General features: G+C 44.5%; 1 protein-coding gene across 1 annotated transcript; it reads right to left on the minus strand.

Moving 5' to 3' along the window:
* Positions 1–1,913: 1,913 nt before the first annotated feature.
* LOC137608574 (synaptic vesicle glycoprotein 2C-like) lies at positions 1,914–16,346 on the minus strand. Its single transcript, XM_068335060.1, has 12 exons — positions 15,740–16,346; positions 10,138–10,318; positions 8,966–9,117; positions 6,415–6,548; positions 6,014–6,103; positions 5,820–5,930; positions 5,653–5,741; positions 4,837–5,001; positions 3,981–4,114; positions 2,764–2,967; positions 2,534–2,693; positions 1,914–2,449 (listed from the first exon to the last, which is right to left on the minus strand). The coding sequence occupies exons 1-12, from the start codon at positions 16,344–16,346 to the stop codon at positions 2,266–2,268; spliced, it is 2,211 nt and encodes a 736-aa protein (XP_068191161.1). The 3' UTR covers positions 1,914–2,265.
* Positions 16,347–18,188: the final 1,842 nt, after the last annotated feature.

Here is an 18,188-nt window from a genome sequence, read left to right on the forward strand (position 1 = left end):
TATGAGCTAAGCAAAAGAACATTAGAGACTATCTTGATATCTTGATGCTGAATATTAATCATCGTTAAACTGATTTGAAAACGTCATAGTAAAGCGATACCAGAACATGTGACGGGTTTTTATTTTATTTGAACGTCAGAGCACCGACGTCGCAGCAGCGAGAATTCCTGAAGGTTCCGTTCACCCAGATTACAAAAACTGATCTTAACTCAAGAGGTTTGCAGCCAAACAGATTGATTTTTTAAATTTCAACAAACATTTTTACCCTGAAGCCAAAAATCTATATTTAAAAACATCATTTGAGTGTCACGATCAATATAATTTTAAGATTCCTTCAAGGGGTGATGGTTTAATCAATTAAAAACCATCAGCCTTCGTCTGCACTCCTGTCTTCTAATATTACAGAAGATGGACTATCGCCACCTGCTGGTTTGGAGGGTTATTTCATCTCAGAACATGCACGCTTGTTAGCCATCAGCGGTTTTTGCGATGCATTCAAGTAATTCAATTAATTCTTCTTCTTTTTTTTAACCTTTTTATTGTTGGTTAAATTTTAATGGCTAGTCAATTTTTTTTTGGAATTTGGATGAACCAGTCCTTTAAGCATGGCTTTTATTTTCACTTTATCATGAGGTTGAACTTCTCCAGTTCCTTGGCATAGGAATACTAAAAAGAAGAAAACGAGAGTTAACAAATTGTTCGCGTTATCTTAGAGTTTGTCTCGGCACACTCTCACACAAATACAGATGCACACTGAAGTATCAAGAAATAAGACACCAATAAATAAAATCAATAAATAAACAAAAGAGCAGCAGAAGCTTCCAGCGGGGTTTGGAAGGAGAGACGAGCTCGATGGAAAGAGAGAAAGAGGCACGGCATCTGAGAAAGGCCTTTGAGTTTTGGAGGGAGCAGCAGCAGCAAGGCAGGAGGAGATAAAAGGAGCAACGGGACCAGACCGGATGAGAGACACGGCGAGGAAACCGAGACGACGACGCAGGTAAAGTAAAGAAAAACAAGGAGAAGGGCCGACTGGAAACAGCGGAGTAGAAATTCTCCTTTGACGGATCAGATCACAACGCAAAGCAACGCCCTTCACGGCGAGCCGGGAGCCACGAGACGAACACAACACAGACACAAGAGAAGGAGAGAGGAAGCGTTCAAAACAAAAGGTTTCCAATGTCAAAAGTCTCACTGTAAAAAGCAGAAAGTGTAAACTTCTTCTCACGTTAGAAATGTAGCTGCTGAAGTTGCCAGTTTTTTTTTACTAAACTACTACTATAATTATTGGTTTTTGTTTCTATGGCCTTGTCATTCTTGCATGTTGGAGCAAAAGGCTTGAACTTCATCCGCCTGTCGTGGAACAAATCGACCAAAACATGGAAAAGCAAGAAATTTTCAATAAAGTTGGTTCAGTCCAGAAATAGATTATAAATAGGATAATAATAATAATAATAATAATAATAATAATAATAATAATAATAAAAAACTGTACAGACAAACCCATGTTTCCAGAAGAGAGAGAGATCCCAACTGGATTCAGAAAGGGTATTTAGTTCAGTGTAGATATCAGATCTCAGTTTCCGGCCTCCAAACATAAACGAATACAGACGAGGCGCTAAATAATAAATTACTAAATATACATTTATTTAAAAATTACAGACTCATATGGAATAGCTTTGTAAACTACACATATATGCATAGAATGAATATGTACTGTAGGTACACATGAGGCGATTGATACCATCTTTGAGGCTGAGCTATAAATCTAAGCTAGGCTGGCCTGCTTAAACCCACAACATTTGCATTGAACTTTAGAGATGCTGGGATTTGCATCCATCTTCCAGTCCTTCAGCAGAGCCAACAGGACTGATGGTTTTTTTTAAAAATGTCAAATAAATAATTTAATTTGGAGATTGAGCATTATTTGGAATAAAGAGGTTTGTTTGAAGTCCAAGCCTTTTGCAGATTTGTCGCATGTGGGTCGTATGTGTGAAACAGCCCACAGTAGAGCTGCAGACATACAGTCTCACCGCGGATGAGCTCATCACTAAGCTAAACTGCATTTCATTATCCTCGGTTATTTACCAGGTATTTCTCTGAGAAACCAGGACAACTTGTCCTGAATTTCACTTAATGAACGTAGCATATTGGTAAAATCATAAATACAAGAATGATGAAAGCTTCATATTAAAATAAATCGTGGTCCATGAGTGGTTGGTTGTTCCGTAAATACCTGGTAAACACCATTCTGTTCCATGTTGAGGTTTACATGAGGACGTTGGCTCGTGTGTCCGGTAGGCGAAGCCCAACGAGGCCGCCGCCGACCAGCACAGACGACGCCAGCAGGATGGGGATGGACTTGGCGATGCCGACCAGCGAGCCGAAGATCAGGTTGCCGAGCACCGCCGCCAGTTTACACATGGCGTTACAGAAGCCGAAGCCCGTGCCCCTGAAAGACCAGACCATGAAAAGAGTGTTGGTGACGACATTCACCGAGATCACAGACCAGAAGAGATTGGAGATGAGGCGTCACCTCCTGTCGGTCGGGTACAACTCGGTGGTGACAACATCCAAGGAGTTCCAGGCGGAGATACTGAGTCCGTTGTAGAGACACAGCATGAAGATCATCATGGACTCGCTGGTGCCGAACCAGAGGAAGAAGCAGCTGATGCCCGACAGAACCATGGAGCCTCCTGCGGGACAACGCACCACACAGTCATCCATCACAGCATCCATCGCTCTGGCGGAGAAACGCTCGCTTACCCAGCATGCTGAGGCGTCCGATTTTATCCATGAGGAGGGCGGAGACGATGTTTCCAGGGAGCACGGCCAGCGTTCCCAGGAAGTTGACAAAGTAGACCCAGTAGGCGCTGTAGTCGTCGTCAAACGTCATCTGGCAGCCGGTCTTGTTGTGGTGGAACGAGCTGTTGATCATCCTCGAGTTTGTCAGCTTGGTGGCGTCGATGTCTGGAAACGTGTGACGAAAGAAAGAAGGGATGGAAAAAACAAGGGAAAAGGAGAAAATTTGCCCATTAAGTGGTTTCCAGAGGAAAGTTTCAGTCTAAATCTGAAGCTGAGCTAACAGCCTTCAGGTCGAAGCTTCATATTTACCATACAGATACAAGGGCACTATTGATTATTTCGTCTAACTGATTAATAATTGCTACCATCAGCATGATTTTTTTTATTTTATTTTAATTAAAAAATGAAAGACAACCCTTGATACTCTAGTGCATGTTGTCGTTCTTCGTTTCTGTCTTGAAACGAAGATGAAGGCGGAGAGACTTCATTTCCCATGAGGCCTCCCCAGCTACCTGACGTACCCTTCCATGTTCAGCGCTTTCCATTGCTGAAGGGAACTATTTTTCCACGCTGCACTCCCACATGGACTGATTCATCTCTCTGAACATTTTAAATTATTCTTTTTTTTCTTCCCGTTTGTGATTTTTTTTTGTTCAGCTCCAAAAATGATCGATTTGTCTGTATTTATTAAAAACTATAACTTTAATAATGGATAGATATGGGTCAAAATATCTTTATTGAAACAAAACGTGCCGTGATTAATTAATCATAAGACTCACATTTAAAATTCAGCCGCTAAAAGAAAAATGTTTATGTATGACTTTTTTGCACACATCTAAAGCAAGCATCGCTCCGGGTGTGTTTGCCTGGTTAGAAATAGCCATTTTCAGCACATTGAAACCCAGCCTGGCTCAGTTTCTTTGTTAGCTACAGTCATCTGGGTTCAGAAAGGTAATCTGTGCCGGGGCAGGGAGGTTAAGCAGTCATTTGGTGGCATAAAGCAACGGCATAAATGCTAAACACATTCTTTCTTCCCTCCAGAAGCCGAGACCCAGAATGAACTGTCAGGGAGAGACTGAGTGAGACTTATGTGCGAGGCTCCGACGGCGTAATGGGATTTTCAGGGGTGGGCGGAAAGACCTCGGCACGGCGGTGTGGAACATGTGGGTTTGTCTCACCGGTGTTGTAAAAGAAAGAGTCCACAAAGGTGCAGTTTTTGAAGAAGGATCCGACGGAGGACACGTCCTCGAAATAGCAGTTGAGGAAAGAGGAGTCGATGAACGTGACCGCCTTGAACTTCATGGCGATAAACCTGGGAGGGGAAGAGATGGAGGAAGTTGTACAGCAAGAAAAGAATGAAAGAACACACCAAAAATGTGTCAGACAGCAGTGGTTTCAGCTGTTTTAAAACTGTTTCTGAACAAATATGAAGAAAATATACAGTCCTAATAATTCTAATACACCATACAAGTGTAGTATTTTACTTTTATTCAAACAGAATATCAGTCCTTCAGCCTGATCACACTGTTATTGATCTGCATTCACATGCCGCCATATGCAGGATGATGATATTGGTCCAGATTTAATCTCTCAATAATCGTGCATCCCACGGATAGAAAAGAACAAAAACAGCGAATGGCTGCGTGTTCTCTGCGGCTTTTGTGTCAGTGAGGATCCTAACCAGGTGGAGCAGGAAAAGATGTGTGTTTATGGGTGAGAGCGACAGTAAAAGAAGGAAAGGGAGGCCGAGATAAGCCTTTTAATTTCCTTGTGGTGTGGGAGATAAAGGAGGCAGGATTAATATTACTTGTGGCGCCGTGTTGTTTTTGCGGGAATGACGGATAGCGCTGCTATCCCACGATGGGACGAGAGCTTTATAAATGCAGCGCCGCGCCGAGGGCGACGGGTTTGGATCACCATATGCAGATGATTCTGCATGCTCGCCATTTATCGCTCCTTTTATCTGAGGAGTCAGGAATCCACACAGAAGTTTGTTAGGGTTGTTAGGGGGGGGTGAAACCTGGATTGTGTTACCTGTCGTTGAGGAAGACTCCGTTTCTGTGGATCTGGTTCTCCAGGGTGAAGTTGAAGGTGAAGTCTTCAATGCGTTCGTTGTTGTGGAATTTTACTCTGGAGGCGTATTCATCGGCCTGGAGGTGCTTGATGACATCCGGGAACCACACAGAGAGACCGTAGAACCTGGAGAGCAGGGTCAGATGCGATCAAGTCGAAAACACAAATACAGGTGGACCTCGAGATACGAGTTGAAACCGTTCTGTGACTGAACACGTAAGTCAAACACAATTCAACCATTTAAAATAAATGAAATAATTTTAATCCGTTCCATTCAGTAAAAAAGTTCCTAATCCCCTAAATTATGAAGAAAAATCATATTTTTATCAACCAATAGACTTTACCTGTGTACATTTTATTATATATAAGTTATGTAAACAATGATAAAGAATGAAAAGAAACGCAAAAGTCACGAGAAAACAAGAGCTACGTCTTTACTCCACCAGCGAGAACGAGATCCGGTCTCTCTGATGTCGTATACATCCGCCAACACGTGGTAAAGAACGAGATCCGGTCTCACTGATGTCATATCCACCCGCCAACACGTGGTAAAGAACGATGTCGTATCCATCCGCAAACACGTGGTAAAGAACGATGTCATATCGATCCGCCAACAGGTGGTAAAGAACGAGATCCGGTCTCATTGTATCCATTCAGGATAGGGTAGTGAATAGAAGTTAGAGCCTATCTTGAGTCCTCGTTAATGAATTGAGTAATTAAACTGTTAAATGCTGGACAGGAATGTTCATAACAGGCAAAAGAGTTGGGACGTCTTACCCAAAAGAAAGTGTAAACCAAACTGCAGCCAGTTTTATAGTGTTATCTTTGACTGGGTAGTTGAAGCATTTCATAAAAGTCAACCAGATCTGTGATAAAAAGAGAGAAAACATTAAACTCATGGAGCCAATCAGTGTGAAACCTTCTTCTAAACGAAGAAGACTCACTCCTCTGAGCTCTGACTTCATCTTGTTGAAGACCTTCAGCACGGGGTTGGCCGACTCGCTCCTCATCTCCACCAGCTCATCCAGCTGCCTGGGGATCTTTATCCTGTTCACCTGCAGGGGGCGACACTGATCCGTCACCTGCCGAACTGCTGCAGCAGCCGGATGGAGGTAACAGCCTTGGCCCGGGTACTCACAGTGAACACTCTCTCGGGTTCGCCGCGGGCGCGCATGTTGGTGTCGTGGATGTGTTTGAGGACCATCCAGGCCTCGTCGTGCTTCCCCATCTGGAGGAACACGCGTCAGGATCACGTCACACTCTGTTTTTAGGTTTCCGAGCTAATTCCACTTGCAGTTATTTATTACAAAAGCATTGCAGAAGTTGCATTTCAATTCTGACCCTGCGGGACACCTTTTGACCCCAACATGACCCCTTAAATAAGTTAAATAAGATGTAGCATTTTGGAAACTACTAGCATTACAGCTACACGACTGGAGGTCACTTCCTTAGTCTACGTGCAAAAATCCATTCAAGACCTCAACCTCCCCCAACCCCCCCACATAACAACCCCATGACGACACGCCGTGTCCCTCTTACCTGCAGGTAGAAGCGGGGGCTCTCAGGCATAAAGGTGAGGGCCACCACTGCAGAAACACAGGGAAGCGCACACACCACCACAAACACGCGCCAGCTGTGGAACTGGTAGGCCGAACCCATGCTGAAGCTCCACCCTGGTGAAGAGACGCCAACATACGTGATGTGTGTGTAGCTACGGCAGCATTATGTGTGTGTGTGTGTGTGCGTGTGAGTGTGTGGCCGCTCCGGCTTGTACCAGTGCAAACCTCATTAGGGGGATTATAGCTTTAATGTACTGGAGGGGACGGCAGACTGATTCAGATACTCAGTAAGATTTATGGTCTACTCTACAGTATGTTCACACACACATACTGTACACACACACAGACACACACACACACACACACACACACGCACGCACACGGACACACACACAGACACAGCACGGCATTGAGCAAAGGCAAAGGACAGTGTATGTTTGTGTGTGTGTGTGTGTGTGTGTGTGTGTGTGTGTGTGTCTGTGTGTGTGTGTGTGTGTGTGAACAAACACACATCTCATAGTGTCTGCACGTCGCATATAAAGGAGGAAGATTTTCTTTTCTGTGAACTTAACAGTTATTTCACCGTCTTCTCTCCACGCCTTTAAAATGACAAAGTGTCACACACACACACACACACACACACACACACACACACAATGGCCTTTGTCCACCAGTCGATGCACTGAGCACTGCGGCGGAACCTATTACCTTCACGCCGCTGCATCTTCAAGAAACAATGTGTTAAAACGGTGGCGTTTAATCGATTGACCTCCATTATGAGGCGCGGCGTGGAGTTTGTGACGGCGGATGGGGGGAGCGACACCCAAACGCATACTCATCATCATCATCATCATCGCTCACGAGACTAGAACATCCCATTCTGGTGTTTATAAGGACAGAACTGAAAAAAAGGAAACTAATAACTGAAATGCTGATGTCATGCTTAGAGCCCTACTACATTCAAAAAGCGCTGATGTCATTAATGCTCTTGCATCTGTCATCAACACTGGAATCCAACCAAACTTTCCCACCATCTCTATTTGAAGTTGAATCATGCGACAGCGGATGCACATTTTAACTTATACTCATTTTACTCTCCTCGCATAGCTATACGTATAAGGCTGCTTTATTTACTGGACACGGAGCTATTGAATGTCCCATTGCATTCTGGGAAATGTGGGCTTTCGTATTCCTGGTCTCCTTTATGTTATGGGGTCATTTGAGTCACGGTGCATTCAGGGACACTCTTAAATATACTATCTGATTTGAATTCTGGCCTCCGCTGCTTTAACTTTAACTTTTTTTTTTTATCGGTCTCTGGTGAGTCTCACCAATTTCATTACAATCCGATACTAAATCACTCCAGTCTCAAATTTCCCACACTTGAGTGACTCCAAATAGGACATTTTTATTAATTACACCCCGTGGTTCCAGCTTCTGCGTTACAGCGCTAACTTCTAGCCTGGGTGTTCTGACTAAAAAAAAAAATTAAAAAAAAGTAGAAGCCTGTAATCTTGCTGTAATTTGATGCTCAGTTGATTATATTAGTGCAGTCGTGTTTCATTTAACCGGAGGCGAGTGACAAAGATTCATTCTTTCACTGATCTACAGAAGGTCATCCACACTTTTATCTCGTCTCAGCAGGTGAAACATTCACAAACGACAGCCGGGGGCTTTTATATGAACGCCAGTGGTGTCCTGTTACGTTATATTAGAGAAACAAAAAACAAAATAAATAAAACCATCAAAGTAACAGCAGCAGAGTTTGAGTTCCTACATTACTGGATCCTACATTACCCATAATACAGGCAAACCTCGGTTTCCCATCACAATTCATTCTGGAAGGCTGTTCGAATAGCGATTTTTTTCGAATTCCAAATACATTTTTCCCACAACAAATAATGTAAATGGTGTTAATCCGTTCCAATACGCTATAAAACTAACTTTTTTCAACATAATGTATAACATAATTGTATAGTAAAGAAACATATCAAAGAAATGTAAAAGAAAGAAGAAACACGAGAAAGAAAGAAAAAAAAAAACATCGATGTAATCAGGTTAGCTTAAGGTACGAGTTACCGTCGTCTTTTGGACAGAAGTTTACGTCACCGTAACTCGTACCAGAGGCAATGGAACGCAAATTAAATGAAAAATTATTGAATACAGTAAAGTAAAATAAAAAGCACATTACCGTCACATTTTCTCTCGGCTTTTCTCGGCTTTTCTCGCCCTTTGTTTCTTGTTCGACTTCCAAATTTTTTTCGACTTCTAAGGCAGAAAAATTCAGAACTTTTTGGTCGAATTCCAATTTGTTCGATGTCTAAAACCTTCGAAAACCAAGGTTTGCTTGTACCACTGTTTTCCAACAGCTTATGTAATATATTTAAAATAGATCATTTACTTTCATATGGACCCAACTGGAGTAATTCTGTAGGTTTGGGTGACTCATCCACCACCGCCACCTCAATCAAACACGCAAACCGCTCAATATCACAAACAATTGTGGACTTCCTGGTCCGGTCGCGACTCACCGTAGTGTGGGATGATGGCCCAGGCCATCGCCGAGGCGTATATTCCTCCGATCATCCAGAACATGCACAACCAGCTCAGATGTTCTCCTCGCTTCTCCCGAGCCAAGACCTCCGCAAAATAGGAGAAAACTATCGGAACCGCTCCTCCAATCCTGCAGATACAGTCATTCGTTACCCGATGAGAAAGATAGAGGAGTAAAAATATCACGTGACGTCTCGTGTCAGGTGGTTCTGGGGTTGGATCGAGCTGGAAAATGGGCGTGAGAAACGCTACTTAGCTTAGCTTAGCATGCAGCGTAAGCCAAGTTGCTCCCGGTACTTTTGTTTCCCACCTGTGAGACATTCCTTCAATGAATCAGAATTATTCAGGCCCGAGTTCTGTTGTATATCAGTCCACAGAAATGTCTTTCTTTATGGAAATGAAAACAGAAAATTCCACTCAGTAAGCATTTCAAGCTTTATCTTCGTGTTTTTATTGCCGCCGGTGGCAAATACACGTTATAAATATGGAGTATACCCCCCCCCACCCCTCCACTGAGAGCTAGTTGTTAACTTTATTTATAAAGCGACAGGTTTTTACAGCGTTTATGTTTAAACAGCCTGAGTTAACCAGAACGATTCACTTTCTGTACTATAGCTAACAGTCTTTAGCTTCTCATTGTAATTATTGATCTTTACCTAATCTATATCTTCAATAGACAGATTAAAACGTAACACCGGAGGCTGATTCTCTACAATAAGTCTATTTTTAGTCGTTTGCTAACACACAATGTCCATAAGTCAACATAATGTGACACATCCGCTGCTCGCTGGAGGAACACGCCGGTTGACATTGACAGTTTGATTTCTAAGAGCTGATTATATGTTGACAGCGCGGCGCAGATGGAAACTGACACCTACTTCCTGTTTTATATATTTATTTTATCATACAACTCAATCAGCTCAGTCTGGTTCCCTTCCTGTCCTTAAACTCTGCTGAAGCGTGATCAGCGCCACCCAAAATCCAGAAGGTGCTCGCCTGTAATCTGAACTAAAAATTCAGATTAAAGACGTATTTTATAATTACGCTTGTGTCAGGGAAATCGTGGTTTTAGGAGATTTATACAGAAGTGACATTTAACCCCCCCCCCCCCCAAAGAAACAATGAGCAGGACGATGGGATGTGAACTCACCCAAAGCCGGACACCATGCGGCAAAGGAGGAACATGCTGTATCCTTGGACGAAGGAGGAGAGGAAGGCGAAGAAGCCGTTGACGGACATGGAGATCAGGAGGCACTGCTTGCGGCCCACTTTATCCGACAGACCCCCCCAGAAGAAGGCGCCGACCATCATCCCCAGGTAAACGATGCTACCTGGAAACGAGGAGACGGGGGTTGGGGGGGGGGAGTGTGACATCGATGCAAAGCGGGCAAAAAGCAGAAACTATGGTTTTGAGGGCGGTCCCTATGGAAGTCACTTCCTGTACCCATTTGCCACGCCTTCATTGACCCCGCCTACTGCTGCTTCTGGCCGTGTTGCTGCCCTTTTGTCCACCTGGGTATAAATAGACGACTGATTATGTTCCTGAAGGTCACATACGAGCTGCTTCTCTGTTTCCGTGGCAACACCTGAGGGTTTACCTGTTAAACACACACCGCTGCTCACCTGTAGCACAAAACCAAGCATTTATATATACCATGTTATAAGATTTGACTGCAGTTTAGCTGGAACGACTCCGTGTGTTAGTTCTTTTATTTCTAACGGTGATTTAAGAGGCCCTCACATCCCTGCTTCTAAAGTCTGCGCTTTGTTTCGGGTCATTTCTCTTCCTGTTGCCGTCAACACGCGGGATAAAGCCAGGTTTACCGGAGAAGAGTGTGGGGGTTGTCAAGCCTGTAAATAATCCACTTTACTCCCTACGTGCTAATAAAAATGCTAATGAGAGCGGAGGGGTTTGACGAGGCAGCAAAAAAATGAAACGGCGAGAGAGGAAAAGAGGCCTTTTCTGTTTCTCTTTTCTTTCCTTTTTTTTTCTTCTCCTCCTCCTCCCTCTCTCGCTCGCCGTGTTTGAGGCGATGGGACAGATACGATGAAAGCAGAAGGTCTTATCGAGCTGCGCAGACGTGATGCTGAGAGCCGGTGATTCATTACAGGTGACAGAAAGCGGATCTATCTGCGCTCAGCCGCTGCAGACGACTCTTCTATATACGCAGCGGGATGTAAGCCAAGCTTAAATAAATATCAAACTGGATATCAGCGCCGCTGCACAAAACTGGCGACATCTCGCTGTTCAGCTGAACGCATCTGAACGCATGTACTCAAAAGAGACGCTATCTGCTAACAGCAGCTCATTTGTTTTATGGCTCCTTTACACCAGGGGTTTGTGTTTGTAATAAAGGAGGAGGGCGGCGGCGATGGCGGCGGCGGCGTGGATAAGGCATCGGAGGATCTATATGAGATTGGATTTTCCCGGGTTCAAACGCAGGTCAGACTTAAAACTCCGGGGATCTTATGTAAATTAGATGCAGTTCGTTAACGTCTCTTCGCCGCTTTTTTAATAAACGTCTTTATTTAAACCGGCTGACCTCGTGGATTTAAGGTCAAACCCGAAGCGTGTTTTTCCAGGTAGATCCGATTGAGGAGAACCCCGCCCGCTGGGATCACATCAGCTGCGATCACGAGCTAGTTTATTAGCGAAGTAAGTCGCACCTGAAGTGTTTGTCGTTTTATTAATCGAGCGCTCCCTGCAGACGGAGTCTACGGTCTCCTTGACGCCGCACAGAGCTGCTTTTCCCAGCATCCTCAGGGAGGACTTCAGCCAGCTCTTAGATTACGTCCATCAGTCTTTCGTGAACGCAGCGGTAATTAGCTCTTATGTGCAGGAGTAATTCTCTCTTGACACCTTTCTGCTCTGTTATGTTCTCCACGCCGGCGTCGAGGCATGACGGGAGGAAGTCGGGACGAAAGAATTCATTTTGTCAGGGGGAACGTGAGCTTTTGGGATTTCAGCTCACAAGGGGTGTTCCCGGAAGACAGCGCGTGATTGGCGGCTGGTTTTCGGCGGGAAGCGAGGGCAGAGGAGAATGTGTGGATACGGTAGTTCAGGGGGTGTCAAACTCATTTTCACCGAGGGCCACATCAGCATAACATCTGCCCTCAAAGGGCCAGATGTAACTTATAAATATAACTACGTGTACCTCAATGTATCTGAATTTATTACTTATTCAAGCTACAAACATTACAGTTACACTGAAACGATATGTTTGTTTGTTTCTCTGTTCTAACATAAATCCTTTTTATTTGTCAGGTTATTAAACCCACAGAACTCCATCAATCAAGGATCAAACTGTCAATGAATAAAGAAAAATAACATCAAACGCAAGTTAGGACATCAACTTTGTTCACAACGTTTTTGTCAGAGTTTAAATGGGCTGAAAAGCTCCATTTATTTTTAGACACTGACCTGTTATGCTCCTTTTATGCTCTTGCGGGCCACAGAAAATGAAGTCGCGGGCCACATTTGGCCCCCGGGCCTTGAGTTTGACACATGTGCACGAGATGATCCACTTTATAATGAACGATTTCCAGAGAAGGTGGAAACATCTTTCCCACATCATGATTTAATCTGGCATACCGTGTTCCCCACAGGAGTGTGTGAACACACCATGCGCGACTGGAATTCATTCATATGTGCTCTGAGGCTTTGAATGCATCGCCACGAGCGAACAGAAGGTGAACTCTTCTCCACGCTCCCTCCTTTGATCGATACTCCACACGACCAGGAGTCACAGGACGACTCAATCAGGTTTACGGATAAATCCTCTCCGAGTCGCGACCTCTTGACCCGGACAGTGAATTGGTGACTTCGTAGTGAAGTAAAAAAAAAAAAAAACGGCAGTGAAGAGGTGCTCGGAAAACTTGTCCCTGGGTTTTTTAATTAGCACACCTCCGGCTGCAGCAGAGGCTATTCATTGTGTTGATTAACTTCAGCTACCGATTGCATTTGTGACCGGAGGCCACAAAACAGGAGCGATCGCATCAATTACACCAAGCTCCTTCGAGCAGACACTCGTGCAGATGCACCCCCCCTCCCCGCCCTCGAGGTCGTCACTCCTCGCTCACACCTGCAGCGGCGAAGGCTTCACGCGAGCCGGCGTGCGTTTTACCAAGCAAAACGCCAACCGCGGAGGAGTGAAACACCTGCAGGCAAATTAAAGAGATATGTGATGGAAAATAAAGGGAGGGAGGGCATTGATGGGAAGCAAAAAAAGGCAGAGCTCTGCCTCTCTTCCTCCTCTTTCTCTGGGGAGGGACGTGAGCCAGTCTACCATGGCTAAACTGCAGTGAAGCACAATGCTGCAGAGATTAACTCCAGCCTTTATCTTCAGATCGCCTGCATAGACACAAAGAGTGTAAGAAAGGGATTACAGCAGGAGGGTAACGGAGACGACACGCCGGAGCAGCGGGGAGGAAATCAAACATCCTAAATCGGAGAAGATTGCAGACTTTAGCGGAAAAGTCAGATTAAAAATTAGAAAACATGTTCACGGGACATAAATCTGAATGTAAAGGTAGCTAATCTCAATGCAGCATGTTCTTTTTGGCGAAGAAGTTGTTCCTGTTAATTATGTATCAGAGAAAAACTGCAATTTTCAGGGAAAAAAAGGCTTAAAATTCACAAAATTTCAGAAATCAAACCTCATCACTTTGCTCCTGGTGAGGATACTTATCTAGTTCATTATATTTGCTGAAATCTTTTTGTTTTTTAACTGAAAAAGTTAGAAAAAATCTATAGAATTGTTTGAAGTTTTCCAAAACTGGGCCACTTCATTCCAATCTACTCGTCTCACGCCATTCCGGAGTGTCCAGGGTGAGCTCTGATCTTGTCCTCTTCCAACACTGATGGGTTCTGTTATGTGAGGTCCATTCCACACAAAAGTGAGCATACGAGTTGTGTGAAATGAGTCATGCCTGCTATTCTCTCCCACTGAGCGGTGAGTCAGAACAGAAATGGAATAATAAAACATTCTACTCCCAAAAAAACAAGCTTAGTGTCTTTGTGGTTATGAAACCACCCCACCGAGACAATGAGTGTTTTTCTCTTTGTATGGAAAGCGACTAATGCGTTAATGAACGGAAGACATGGACGCATTAGTCAAGGATTTATGATGCTATAGTTGAGGAAACAGGAAACCACACGCATCTAAGAGCTCAGACACAACAGTGGCACACAAACATAAGTTCCCCCCTCGTGTGGGAGGGATCCATCACACACCTCCTACTCGTGTACCCAAATACCTGGTGCCATGACAACCGCCTGGCAACCTCCTAAAGCTATGACACTACAGGCGAGTAAAAGCTCGAATACTCAACCAATCTAGAACTTCATGATGGAAGCTCCCCACGGAATCCAGGGCAAACGGCGCCGGGTGGATTTGAATGACTCACCTCCGTCTAAATTCATCCATCTGTCATCCCTACTCTGGTTTTTAATGTTCCTCCAAAGGAAATCTCACACTCTTCACAAGCAGCTTCAACCCGATTGGTAATCAATATGTTTTCCTGTTCAATACTATCTGTGACCGGCCTTCTCTCTCCATCACCGGAAACAAGCGTCGCTGTCTCCACGATGCTGCGTCGGTCACTTCGTAACCCGATTCAGACTCTCTTAAGGTTTGTTTTCATTGCGTTTCTGGACATAATTATCGTGTCTTGTTGAACTGTAGCCACGCCCCCACACCACCACCATTTCCTGCTCCAATTGGTCCAGCTCATCCTGATTCATCAGCTCTTGGAAAACCATGGACAGGCAGTCCTCAAAATACAAACATACAACTTACGAACATTCGTAGACGAGAACAACATAACTGAATATCATAGTTCCCCTTTCTGCTGATGATGTTTGTTTTTTTTGTTGGTTCAGCTAGCTTGGAAGTTTCATTTTAGCGATAATGTATTTTGTGTTGGGACCAGAGCGGCCCCTTTAAGAAGGTAGTCATGTGACCGAGGCAAGCATCTTGACGAGCATTAATAGTGAACAGATGTGGGGGAGAGAATCCACTCATTTAAAAATAAAACATCGTTCCGAACCAGATTAAAAATAAAACAGAAATAACGGAAGTTCTGGATTCTTTCTGTGTGACCCGGTACCGACTGACCCACAGAACGGTACTGACTGACCCACAGACCGGTACCGACTGACCCACAGACCGGTACCGGTCCACAACCCGGGAGTTTGAGTCTAAAGGTAAGTTGCATTACTGTACTACAGTATTTTACTTGTTATGTGTTGTTTTAATGTCCTATAATTGTTTCTGGTCAGTCCTGGAGAATAATACTTTAGTATTTAGAGTAGTAAAAACATTTAAACGACTTCAAATAGTGATTATAGATTGAAATTTAATAAATAATGACTTACGAACAATTCAACTTATGAACAACCTCTAGGAATGAATTGCGTTCACAAGTTGAGGACTACCTGCACCTGTTTATACGAACTGAACACAGAGCAAATCTGTATATGTTTTCAACATGGATCATGAACGGATGCTACCATATCTATCGGGGTAGACTTTAGCGTTAGCATTTAGCTCAACATTTAGCAAACAAAATGCTTTTGTGTGAAAAGAAAAGAATCAGAAACTGATGGGCGTGGTACCTGTGACCCCAAATGACGATGTCATAGTGCGTCACTGCCTCCTCTAACCATGTGATACCCTGTGTGATGACATCATCACCCACAGAAAAGACCGTGCACACTGAATGACTTCGTCCGCTGCGTTCCCAATCCTTACCGAGCCATCCGGCGCCGGAGTTGGGGACGCACATGTCCGTCTCGGCGCTGGGCAGGACGAAGCCCACCACGAACACCTCCACGCCGTCCGACATGAGCGCCAGGCCGAGAACAAAGTAGAGCTGCCACTGGAACCTCCCGTGGCCACACTCCTGCATGATCAGCTCGTACTGCTGGGCCAGCTCCTCCTCGTCCGCCTGCCTCTCGCTCTCCAGCTCCTTGTGGCTCTTCAGGCTGTCGGACACCGGCTGGCCGAGGGCCACCTGACCGTCCCGCAGCTTCCCGTCGTTGTAGGCCGGCACGCCTTGGTACTCCCCCTCGTAGATCTCATCCTCGTCGTCGTGGCCCTCCGTGGCGTCGCTGGAGGCCCCGTCCTCATCGTTGGCTGCGTCGTCGGGGTAATAGCTGTCTTGCTGAGCGTAGGAATTGTAGTTACCGTCTTCTTCGTCCTCGTTCTGGAAGCGATTGTAGCTGCGATGAGCTGAATATTCATCCGAGGCACGATCGACAGCTTGACTGAAATTTTTTGAAGCTTGCTTCTTGGCTTCTCTCGCGATGTCTTTGGCACCTTTGACCAAGGAAGTCCTGTTGTTCTGCGTTTCATCCATCTTGGCAGGAGGATAACGACACCGAACGTCTTTTTAGTAGACTTTTATTCCACCTGGTGCTACAGATGTAAGCTAGATGTTCTTGAATTCTGTCTTCTTGCTCTTCTATTCCCAGACAAATAAGACTTAAGGCAGTCTGTTAATGCAGAACGGTCCACTGCCAGGAAACTAATGATTAAGTAATGATGTCTAATTCTATTGGATGGGAGTAGCCAGACAGATGGACTGAAATGGAGACAGTTGATCTAAAACTGGAAAAGATCTTGGATGATTCGGATCTGAGCAGCAGGAACCATCAGCCTGTGAGGGAGCAAGAGGCAAAAAAAAAAGAAACGAGTTCAGTTTCATTCCAAGGTTTTTGTCACAAATACTTCAATCAGCTGTTTGTTGGCACTTAAAAATAACTTCTAAGGAGCATCTCAGATTTAAACTGCAACCTCTTAGTGAAGTGGAATCAATCCACTGGGAGGGAATTAAAGTATTATGCAGTAACATCGGTTTTTATCCATCAATCGTTCAATTATTTCACTTTAAGATATTTGAAAATTGCAAGAATGAAAATGAATGGGGTCTATTGAAAAGAAGAGCTTCATACTGCAAAGACAGTATCTGCTTACTGCTGTGCAAAAATGACAACACAGAGACAGAATTTAGTTTAATTAGAACTCCTGTCCTTGAGGTCCGCCTGGAGTATTTCCAGGATTCTGTTCATTTGTGGTTTTCTTTTATTCCATTACGGGTTGAGGCGAACCGACCTTTGGGGCTGAATCACTCACTTAGATTTAGAAAGCTTTGTCGTCATCACGGTTCTCACTAACAAGACCCAACTCATCGCTAATGGATGGTCTCGCAGGACATTAAAACACAACAGGCGTCCGACTGAAGTCAGCGAGACCCTCTCAGCGTCATCAGGACGGCTAAGGACTCCATCAGAAATATCACTGAATGTCCAGAAGCAAAAACAAGAATGGGATTTGCTATATTTTTGAAACAAAAAATATTGATTTTTTTTTCTTTCTGATGCTATAAGTTGTTGTCGTACTGTATCGCACCAGATTGTGTTGTTTCATGTCGTTTTGCACCGTCTTCCTGTCAGGCCTCCATCCTGTGAAGCGTTTAGCTTCGCCTTTTACGGCCGTGTTTCCTGTCAGAGTGTCTTCATCTCTGGGACGTCTTTCTAAGATGGGAATACATGTCAGCATGTATGACTGGCTGCCCCCCAGGGCTACATCTACCTCCCACCCCACCCCCACCCCAGAGGACCTGTCAACACATCAGGTCCGAGCCGTCTGACTGACTGCCGGCGGTCCCCATCTCCAAAGACGGCTGGAGGAGAAACACTAGAAAGACTCAAGACGTTGAATTCCCTCCAAAACCCTTTAGCATCACCGCTATCGACACGGCAGTCACAAACACACAAAGAAGAAGTAATACACATGCTTCCACATGATGGATGCGTGTGAAGATGCTTTCATGTCATCCAACAGTATAGATGCGGCATATTCAAGGGACTTCTGGAGATCCCTGAACTTCAGAAAAGCAACAGATTCATCGACAACTACATAAATTAGCTTGTGTCCCTGGAGTGGAGAGCGAACCCAGAGGTGTTGATAATGGGTTAAGAGCCCAAATAAACGGTTGGCAGGTTGATGTATGGTGTTTCTGCTCACCTTTGCTCTGCGGGATCAGATAAAACATCAGTTAGGATCTGTCATTGGACATGAGTTCTAGGGTCCCTCGCTGACGCAAAAACGGGCCCAAGAGATTTTGGTGCAATGCAGCAATGAAACGAAGAAGTGAAGACTTCTAACTAACTTTGTTCACAGCCGGATGATGAGACAC

The sequence above is a fragment of the Antennarius striatus genome, chromosome 15 (genome assembly GCF_040054535.1).
Source record: "Antennarius striatus isolate MH-2024 chromosome 15, ASM4005453v1, whole genome shotgun sequence".
NCBI lineage: Eukaryota > Metazoa > Chordata > Actinopteri > Lophiiformes > Antennariidae > Antennarius > Antennarius striatus.